The sequence below is a fragment of the Podarcis cretensis genome, assembly GCF_951804945.1.
Source record: "Podarcis cretensis genome assembly, chromosome: 1".
Classification (NCBI taxonomy): Eukaryota; Metazoa; Chordata; class Lepidosauria; order Squamata; family Lacertidae; genus Podarcis; species Podarcis cretensis.
This window is the reverse complement of record NC_137170.1, coordinates 1734676-1745234: the sequence shown is the minus strand read 5'-3', so window position 1 is coordinate 1745234 and position 10559 is coordinate 1734676. Positions and strand designations below refer to the sequence as shown.

At 46.0% G+C, this 10559-nt stretch overlaps 2 protein-coding genes across 3 annotated transcripts in view; one reads left to right on the top strand and one right to left on the bottom strand.

Annotated features, from left to right (window-relative positions):
* The first annotated feature begins 2235 nt into the window (after positions 1-2235).
* Positions 2236-7261, top strand: POLE3 (DNA polymerase epsilon 3, accessory subunit). The gene is made up of 5 exons (XM_079963458.1): positions 2236-2355; positions 3672-3751; positions 4769-4854; positions 5937-6055; positions 6169-7261. Exons 2-5 carry the CDS (start codon positions 3686-3688, stop codon positions 6345-6347), a joined length of 450 nt encoding a protein of 149 aa, XP_079819584.1. The 5' UTR covers positions 2236-2355; positions 3672-3685; the 3' UTR covers positions 6348-7261.
* Positions 7262-9312: 2051 nt separating this feature from the next.
* Positions 9313-10559, bottom strand: part of TOGARAM1 (TOG array regulator of axonemal microtubules 1) — a 34806-nt gene continuing 33559 nt past the window's right edge. For both annotated transcript variants that reach the window (XM_079982206.1, XM_079982205.1), the window contains exon 22: positions 9313-10547. In XM_079982206.1, the coding sequence (XP_079838332.1) occupies positions 10294-10547 (254 nt within the window). In that variant the 3' untranslated portion in view covers positions 9313-10293. The remainder of the gene's footprint in view (positions 10548-10559) is intronic.

The following is a 10559-nucleotide window of genomic DNA, read 5'->3' as shown; positions in this document are numbered from 1 at the left end:
GCCACAACAGCAGCAAGAATTCTTATTGCAAAGTATTGGAAAACACAAGATCTACCCACCCGGGAAGAATGGCAGACGAAGGTGATGGACTATATGGAACTGGCTGAGATGACTGGCAGAATCCGAGACCAAGGAGAAGAGTCGGTGGAAGAAGATTGGAAAAAATTTAAAGTTTATCTTCAGAAATATTGTAAAATTAAGGAATGTTAGAAAGATGTTGGAATAGAATTATGTGGTTTTAGCAGAAAAGATATAAAGGATTAAGTAAAAATAATTTGGTGAAAGAAGGGAATGCAAAATTACAATATATTAAGATAAAATATTAAGATAAAATATTAAGATAAAAACAAAGTTGGAAAGGATTTGCTGAAATATCTAATTGAATTAGAATACAAAAATGGGAGGTGTGAGGAGGTCAAGGAAGTAAGTGAATGAAAGCAAGTGATGTAAAGGTTTGATTTGTTCTTTCTTCAATTGTTTGTATCTTTTCTGTTTTTTCTATTTTTTTCTTTTTTCTCTTTGTAACCTTTAAAATTTGAATAAATATTATTAAAAAAAAAAAAAACAAATTGCCCGCTCAGAAATGAAGCTTTTGGCTGCTCACCCACCGTGTCTCTGCCTAAGGCAACCTTGCAGGGCTGTTGTGAGGGGGGAGGCAAGGGAGACCCTGTGGGGAAAGGGAAAAAGAAGAGTCAAAATGCCGTGGCCTCTGTGTCCGTGATCCCCCCTTTGCGTCCAGAGACAGAACAGAAATGAATCCAGTTCCCATTTATTTCACCGACAGCGTTTGTAGGCTTTTCCTCAGGGAAGAGGAAATGAGTAACAACAAATGAGTAAAGAAAACATGTTTGGGATGTTGGACAGAAATTAAGTAGTTTCCAGCTGTAATGCTTAAGAGAATATGAAAAAAAAAAGGTTTAGAAATAAGTAAAAACTAATGGTGAGGATTTGCTGAACTAACAATCTGAATTGGAATACAAAAAAGGGAGGTATGAGGAGGTCTGGGAAATAAGTTATAAGAAAATAAGTAATGGAAATTCTATGTGTTTTTAATTGTTTTTATTTTTATATTTTTGTTATTTTTTCTTTTTCTTTTATATTGTATTATTTCTGAAAATTTTAATAAATATTCTATATATATAAAAAAGAAAACATGTTTGGAACTACAGAACAACAATAACAACAAAAAACAAGTAGTGTCCAAACTTTTTTCAAAGAAGGCCAAGCAAAGTTGTTGACCTTTTTTAATGATGTCACCCCAATAAGTTGTTGAGGTTTTTTTTTAGGATTTTTTACCCCAGGAAATATAAACTGGCCAGATTAAACCGACTGTTGGGCCGGATTAGGCCCCCGAAACGGACTTTGGACATGCCTGGAGTAGATAAAACCAAAATCTCCCCGCCTCAAACCCTGAATCAGGCTTGAAAATGGCCTTGGCAAAAGTCAGAGGGGGGGCTGGGGAGAAGAAAGGGATGATGATTATAATTAATAATAATAATAATAATATTTGTTTATTATTAAATAATAATTTATTTTATCTGGGCGGCTTTCAACAGAACCTCAAAAACAGAATAAAACTTCAAACATTAAAAGCGCCCCTCGCTCGGGGGTCGCATAATCTTGATTTCTCCCTTTTTTTTCCCGCCCCTTATGCTGCAAAGCGGCTCCAGGTCTCCAGATGGAAGGAGGTAAAGAGGACCCGAATTGAATGGAAGAAGGAGGAGGAGGAGAGGAACAAAGTCTCAGTGTTTGTGTGAGGAGGGAGCACTCTGTGCATGCTCAGGCGCTCCGTCGCCCCCTGTGAGGAAAAGGTTCCGGGGCTCCCCTCCCCCCGCCCCCTTTTCCCGCCCTTTTCTCCCGCCTTTTTCTCCCCCACCTGGACTAAGCTGGGCCGCTCTGGTTGCTAAGCAACGTCAAGCGCCCTCCCTCTCCCTCGCTCTCTTTCCATAGTGCACCGCGCGGGACAGAGAGGCGCGGAGGCCTCTTAGCAAAAGCCGACGGAGCGGCGCTCGCTTGGCGGCCCCGAACTTCCGGCTCCCGTTCGTCCCGCCGCCATATGCGGGACCAGGGCCGCGGAGGCCCTAGCTCTCGGTCTCGTCAGGCTTTCTATGTGGGAGCTTCCGACGCAAAGCGTGTCGAGGGTCGCGCCCCATTTCCGCGGCTCCTTCGCGGGCGCCGCTTGCGGGGCGGCGTGAGGGGAAAGCCACCGCAGAGGAGCCGGAAGCGCCGTTGCGGCGACGAGGCGCCCTCCTTCCCTCCGCGCGTGCGCAGGCGCGCTGCACGCCGGGAGTGCTGAGGCGGCCCCTCTCGGCGCGCCTTCCGAGCGGCCGTTGCTGGCGGCGGCTGAGGCGAGCGGTGAGGGGGCGCCGCGCTCTGCGCAGGCTCAGGGGCACCCTCGCGCGGGAGGCTGCCAAGGCCGAAAGGGCCGCCCTCGAGCCGGGGCGGGGAGCGGGGAGGCCGTGGGCGGTCCGTTGAGGCAATTATTCCCCTCAGGAATGTCCGCCAGCCCGGCCTCCCGGCGCGGGGAGTTCCACAGGCGCCTGTCTCGGCCGCTTGGGCCCCGCGAGGGACGCGGAGCGAGGGAAAGAGCCGCCCAGAGGCCGAGGGCGGCCGTCGCAGGGGTTCTCGTGGGGGCAGAGCTGCCAAGATTTCCCTTTTTTAAAACAACTTTTTTTATTCAAAATTAAAACAAAACGTATTATCCAGAAACCTATCATCCTTATTCCCCCCCCCCCAATTTTTCCTCACTCCCCCCACCCACACAAAACCCACCCACCCCAACCCCCGGCTTCCCTCAGTTCGAGTCTTTGGTTTCTCTGAGAATGCTGTTTTCTGCGTGTTACAGTGGTACCTCGGGTTACATACGCTTCAGGTTACATACGCTTCAGGTTGCAGACTCCGCTAACCCAGAAATAGTACCTTGGTTTAAGAACTTTGCTTCAGGGTGAGAACAGAAATCGTGCTCCGGCGGCGCTGCAGCAGCAGGAGTCCCCATTAGCTAAAGTGGTGCTTCAGGTTAAGAACAGTTTCAGGTTAAGAACGGACCTCCGGAACGAATTAAGTGCTTAACCAGAGGTACCACTGTATAGATCCTCAAACTATTTAGCTGATTATCATCAATAATAAAAAAAAAACAAAATAAAAAGATTCCTTCCAGTAGCACCTTAAAGACCAACTAAGTTAGTTCTTGGTATGAGCTTCAGATGGTATCTGAAGAAGTGTGCATGCACACGAAAGCTCATACCAAGAACTAACTTAGTTGGTCTTTAAGGTGCTACTGGAAGGAATCTTTTTATTTTGTTTTCACTATGGCAGACCAACACGGCTACCTATCTAACTGGATCAATAAAAAAGTTTGTGAATGTTTCTTCAAAGCCAGCCAAGGAGTCCAGTTCGCTTTGTTGCGTCTTCAAATACTTTTTAAAAGGGAAATTCCCTTATTCTGAATAGGATTCCTCGCAAGAAAAGGGAAAAGTTGGCAGCTATGCGTGGGGGGAGAGAGGGCGCATAATAATAATAGTAATAATAATTTAATTATACCCCGCCCATCTGGCTGTGCTTCCCCTGCCACTCTGGCAGCAAAAATATTGAAATACAGAAATGCACCAAACATTATAAGCTTCCCTAAACTTAAATAACTCATTTGCCAGCGTGTCCCCCCCTTTCCCCAGGCTCCGGGGGCGCCATGGCAGAACGTCCCGAAGACCTGAACCTGCCCAACGCTGTCATCACTCGCATCATGAAGGAAGCCGTGAGTAATAGGCAGCCTCTCAGGGCTCCGGCACACTTCCACCACTTGCCCCAGGGTTGCAGGCAAGAGCAACAGTTATATCATTATTTTTATTGTTATAATATAAAATAATAATAATTTTATTATATTCTACCTACCGGTATAGGGTGTTATATAAACTCAATTAATAATAATAATGATGATAATAATAACAACAAAAACAACAACTATATACCCCAGCTGGCTGGCTGGGTTTCCCCAGCCCTCCAAAAATACCCAAACATTACAACTCTCCTGATACAGGGCTGCCTTCAGATGTTTCCTGAAAGTGCAAGTAGCTTCTCTTCTTGTTTTTCCAGCCACATTCCCCAGGAAAACCCACCGTTTGCTGTTGAATCGGAACAAACATCGATGGGGTTTTCTGTGGCCTTTGTTCAGCAGTACAAACGGCAGGTTTTTCCGGGGAAAGTGGCAGGACAAAAGAAAAACCTCTTGGACCCGTGATTAGAAATTTCAGAGCAAATGGAAGTGTGGCTGAGCCCTGTTCTTGGTACTCATTGTGGCTCCGATGGCTTCTGTTAAAGGTTTGTGTTTCCGTCCATCTTACAAGTCCTGTCTGCCTCGCCTATTCTCTCATTCCCTCTCTACTTACCTGCCTTTATCTTATTGCAGCTACCCGGATAACCTGCTTTGACATTTTCTCTGCTGAATGTAACATCCTGTGCCAGCCTTGGTTTAGATTTTATGTATTTGTCATGTTTCGTTATATGGTTAAAATTCTGTAAAAATACTTTGGGTGCCATGGGAGCCATGAGTAAGTGGATAAGATGCTGGGAATCTGGAGCGTTGGAGAAGACAGAGGCGCTAGTGGTTGGTGTGCAAGACATAGAGGGAGAGGGAAAACACCCTCATCAGTGGCAGAAGTGCAATCTCAGACGTGTCTTGATGGGAGTGGGACAGAACGCTGTGGGCAACTGGTGCCTGCTGAATGCAGACACGACATGGCTCCAAGGCTTACAAACACCTCTTTCCCCTCAGCTTCCTGATGGAGTAAATATTTCCAAAGAAGCCCGAAGTGCGATCTCCCGAGCTGCCAGTGTGTTTGTGTTGTACGCCACATCATGGTGAGTGAGTGCTGCTGCTGGTGAGACCCATGAGCCTGACTGGATAAGCTCAAGCCTCTCACCATTTTTACTTACTGACAGTGGTATGTGGCTAGTGGAACTGGTTGCAGTCATGTCGGTAGGTTTTGATTTGTTTTTTTTTGTTCACTCGGTCTAAAAAAGTAAAGAGAGCTTGGGCTGTCCCTTCACAATTGTTCAACACACACCTTTCCTGTGTGACATTTCATAATGCTGACTTGCAATTTATACAGTGGTGCCCCGCAAGATGAACGCCTCGCAAGACGGAAAACCCGCTAGACGAAAGGGTTTTCCGTTTTGGAGGCGCTTCGCAAAACGAATTTCCCTATGGGCTTGCTTCGCAAGACAAAAATGTCTTGCGAGTTCCTGCGGTTTTTTTTTTCCTTTTTCCCTCCTTTTTCTAAGCCGCTAAGCCGCTTATCAGCTGATCCGCTAAGCCGATAAGCTGCTAAAAGCCGCTAATATCGCTAATCCGCTAAGCCGTCAATGGGCTTGCTTCGCAAGACGAAAAAACCGCTAGACGAAGAGACTCACAGAACGGATTCTTTTCGTCTTGCGAGGCACCACTGTATGTTGTTTATAAGAATAATGACCATACCAGTTTTAATAACACAAACAAACACAAACATGTAGAACAACGCAAACATTGCTGTATATCAACAAAGGCTTCAGTACAAGTCCTATTGGTCCAATTGATGGGAGAAATTAGGTCATGCTGCTATCTTGCACCATGGCAAGCCATGCCTCCTCATAAAAAGTTATTTAAACAATGGTGGTCTTGAAAATTAAGATGTTTGTTTCAGTACCCTCAAAAGAGCTGTGCATTGATATATGTGCATGTATGTTTTTCATATGGATAGTCACCTGGGAAAAAAACTAATTAAAGCTTTGAAACCACATAGTTGCACTGTGTAGCCATTCATTTTGCTGCTGTTTAATTTTATGAGGGGCAGAAGGAAGAGAATTAATTATTAGAAGTTTAATTTTTCCAAGGGAAAAAGACTGGTGGAAGAATTTGACTAGTGACGGGTGATTAATTTTTCCTTTGCTTTCTCCTTAATTAGTGCCAACAATTTTGCAATGAAGGGGAAAAGAAAGACGCTGAATGCTGCAGACGTCCTCTCAGCCATGGAGGAGATGGAGTTCCAGAGATTTGTTGTCCCCTTAAAGGAATCCTTAGAAGGTAAATGTTCAAGTGCCCTCTGTTCAGCTTCTCGTTCGCATTCTCCTGTGCTCAGGTGTGCGATGGTAATAGCCACTGCCTGGGCTTGCTTTGACAGTTGCTTGTCCTTCTAGCTTACAGGCGTGAGCAGAAAGGCAAAAAGGGAGCCTCAGAGCTAAAGAAAAAAGACAAAGACCAGAAGGGAGATGCAGAAGACCCTGAGAAGAATCGAGGCGATGAGAACGAAGAGGAGGATGAAAGGATGGAGGAGGAGGAGCAAAACGAGGAGGAGGGAGAGGAAGGGGACAGCTAAGTCGCTTAGGATTTCAGCTCTGGGCAGCCCTAGTCCACCATCAGAACCAGCTGTGAAGCAGAAGAGGCAATATGGTTCCTGGTCTGAGACTGAGTGGGGATTTGAACTTTGGTTGAACCCCCAACACCACCTGAATCTCTGTGTTTTTCCTTCATTCCGATGCTGGGGATGAGCTTGCACGTGGAAACACGGGCTTACTGGATCAAGTGGTCCCAAGAGACTTTGGAGGAGATCCTGGATCAGTTACTCTCCTTGGAGTGTCTGCAGGTGGATTCAGCGTTTCTGCCCACATAGGTTCATCAGGATTATTACACACATCATTTAATTTGTAACAATTCATTTGTTGGTTTTTTTTGTTCATAGTTGGGATTTCCAGGCTTTGTCAGGTGACAGCTGTTCATGGTAACATTCGAGGGCAGCAAATGGTGCTACTTGCCAAGGAGGGGCTCTGCTCTGGTGGGCAGCAGTGGAGACTAGGCAGGTTTGAAGTGGGGCAGAACTACTAACCACCCACTTTCAAAGGGTGTGGACATTGGGGAAGCCAGGAAGTCATTTTGAAAAGAGCATTGGATGGGATGTGAGCGGATGGTTAGTCAGAGAGGAACAATTCCTGACCACGCAGCACTGTAAAAACCACATTTTAAAAAAATATATGCAGTTATTCTCAAAATTGGATAACTTATGGGTGTTATTTTATATAAAAAACAAGTAGATACAGCAAAACAAGTTGATAGCCCAGTTCAAATGGACACTTTAATTGCCAAAAAAGTGAGATAAAATAGGATTTGCCTTATGATTAAGGGAAATACAATAAAAACCTCCTTAAGTAAACGGGCTGTATAAAAAAATATTCTGGTTAAGATGTTCAAGAAACAATTGCACATCTATTAAAATACAAGTTGAAATCGTTTAAATTTGTGGGTTTTACCCATACAGTGATTTATCTTCTTTGAATACCTGCAGGCATCAAACTTCTCATCCAAGAATCCAGTTAGAACCCCCCCCCCAAAAAAAAACCCCACCCTCCCAACGACACTACCTATTCCCCCAAGCTCAAGTGTGCTTTTGTGTTTACACATCAGAACTCCAAGCTCCTCGCAGGAGCCTCTTAAGCAAGAGAGCAATCCTCGTCCTGTGGGGTAGGGATGACATTTTATTGGGACCTGGGAAGCCATCCCCCGCCTGCCCAATGCGCTATACCTCCTCTACACATCATGCTGCTCCCCAGTTGGTGTTTTCCGGATCTCATTTAGCTGAGCTGCTGTTTCCCAGCTCTCTTTACTAGAGAGTCCCTGAGGCTGGGCCATCCTAATATAGTCATACCTCGGGTTACAGACGTTTTCAAGTACCGGAATGGGTTACTTCCCGGTTGCGTGTTTTCGGGTTATGGACGTGCCGAAACCCGGAAGTACCGGAATGGGTTACTTCCGGGTTTTGGCGGTCAAGCATGTGCAGAAGTGCCGAATCTCAACCCATGCGTGCGCAGACACGGCACTGTGGGTTTGCTGACGTGCCTCCTGCACGGATCACATTCGCAACCCGAGCGTCCATTGTAGATCCCCCCACCTTCGTGGAGGGGAAAAGGTGCCGAAAGCCTGATTCTCAATAGGAAGTGATCTGAAAAGGGGCTGATGTCCATGTACCCCACTTTCAGACCACCCTCTTCCCTCCCAGTCGAGAAAACAAGGTCCAGAGTGTGTCCTCCCACATGTGCTGGGCCAGTGACATGTTGGGACAGCTCCCTGAGCCATCCCAGAACCAGTCGCCTCAGTTTGGATATTGAAGTTCCCCAGAACCGGCAGTCCGGGAGTCTTCAACACCGCCTCCAAAACCAGCTCAGGCAGGGAGACTGCTGGGCAGAACCAGCAAATCCCCAATCTGTCCTTGCCTAATAAATTAAATTAAATTAAATTAAATTATAATTTATTATTTATACCCCACCCATCTGGCTGGGTCCCCCCAGCCAGTCTGAGCGGCTTCCAACAAAACACTAAAATACAGTAACGTATTAAACATTAAAAGCTTCCCTAAACAGGGCTGCCTTTAGATGTCTTCTAAAAGTTTGGTAGTTATTTTTCTCTTTGACAACTGGTGGGTGTTCCACAGGGAGGGTGCCACTACCAAGAAGGCCCTCTGCCTGGTTCCCTGTAACTTGGCTTCTCGCAGCGAGGAAACCGCCAGAAGGCCCTCGGTGCTGGACCTCAGTGTCTGGGCTGAACAATGGGGGTGGGGACGCTCCTTCAGGTCTACTGGGCCAAGGCCGTTTAGGGCTTTCAAGCTCAGCACCAGCACTTTGAATTGTGCTCGGAAATGTACTGAGAGCCAATGCAGATCTCTCAGGACCGGTGTTATGTGGTCTCTGCGGCCGCTCCCAGTCACCAGTCTAGCTGCCGCATTCTGGATTAGTTGTAGTTTCCGGGTCACCTTCAAAGGTATCCCCACACAGAGCACATTGCAGTAGTCCAAGCGGGAGATAACCATGCTAGGAACACACTCCAGATCTCCCCCCTCAACTGGACAAAGCCCACTGCTGCTCCTTCATTGAGGCTGTGCCATGATCTGAGTACCCTTGGTTACACTTCGCAAGGATGGGGCCACTCCTTTGGAAAAGAGGGTTAGTATGGCAGGTCTGGTATGTCTGCTTTCCCCCCTCCCTCCTCACGTCTTCCCTCCATCAATAGGTTTGTTCCATAAAACCATCTCTGAAAGTGGCGTTGCTGACATGAACTTTCTCAGAAAGTTCATATGGCTGCAACATACAACAGCCCCAACTCACAGACTTCCCACATAGAAGACTAATTATGCACAGTAGTGAACTAAATGGTCTGATCCTGACCTCCCCACGTTTTCTTTCCAAAATGGTGCATCCTGCCGGCCACTTTCCCCCTACTTCCACGGGGATTTTCATGACACACATTTTATGCTAAAGCTCCCAAAGTCAAGTCTTAGCAACATGAGGGAATCATTTTTACAGAAATAAATCCATTTATTTTTTTAGTAACATTTTGTTTTTGTGTTTCAAATGAATACAGTACTTGTAGATGGTAAAATTTCGAGAGCAGAAGGAACAACTGGCACTAGATCGCTGAGGATTGCACAGCAGGGCAGAAAACTTAACACCTTTATAAATTCTGGACAGTATTATTTTTCACACTAAAATATGGAAGCTATATTCAACACGTGACATTTCTTTTAAGACATGTGTTGTTCAAAATATGTAAAAATTATTTTCTATAAATTTTGGTCAACATGCTTCATTATAACCTGTTAAAAGTTTTACAAGAGTGTGCAGATAATGATGCCCAACTGTCAAGCAGATGTCATACATCAACAGCAGCAGCAAAAGCAAGCGAACACTGCACAATCATGACTGGGACTGATTTTAAAAATACATTTTTTCCCACAAATATCACACAGAACCCTGTTCTTTATAAATGTGCCTCTCAAAAGTTCCCCCCCCTCCCTCTTAAGGCTACATGAGAAGACATGTCATAACATGATTTCATGATTAGAACTATTCCTATTTTTAAAATCTCATCTTCGTTAGCGCACACACAGGGCATTGTCCCACTGAGTCTACAGAAGAGTGCAAACAAGCAGAGCTGACTTTTGCTTTCGCAAGACATCCATTCCCCAACTCCACAGAATTCTTGGAACAGCACCAGAGGGGGGAGAGTTCCCAAGCATCATACTGGTTTTGGTTTCGGCCTGGGACGTGTACCAGGGGGAAGAAAAACCCAGTAATTAAAAGCAGTCAATCCCAATCCACTTCCACGTGAAAAGCACAGGCACTGTGAAGGAATGCAGCGAGAGAGAGAGGGAGGGGGATGCTCCACTCGACCCCACGGAAAAGAGTTTGCTGTCAGTTATTCAGCAACCTGTAGGAACCGTACTGTCCATGTAGGTGCATTTATTCATGCACACGCCTGCACCTGCTCAGTCTGCTTCAGGTAGCTTGGTCAAGGAATTCTTCCAGAGTTCTTTTGATGTGGGGGGACTGGGACGAAGCTTGGATCAGCAGGCTCTGACCCATTTGTGCAAAAAGTGCTTTTGACAATTTAGCAGTGGCTGTCCGAATATTCCCGCCGGCTCCGGGTAAGGAGCCGCTGTTGGTCATGTTGCCCAGCAGGTGCCACAGGACCACCAAGACCTTCTGCTCCACGGCGTGAGGCTTGCGAGGATACAGCTCCACCACCAGCTCTGGATTCGAAA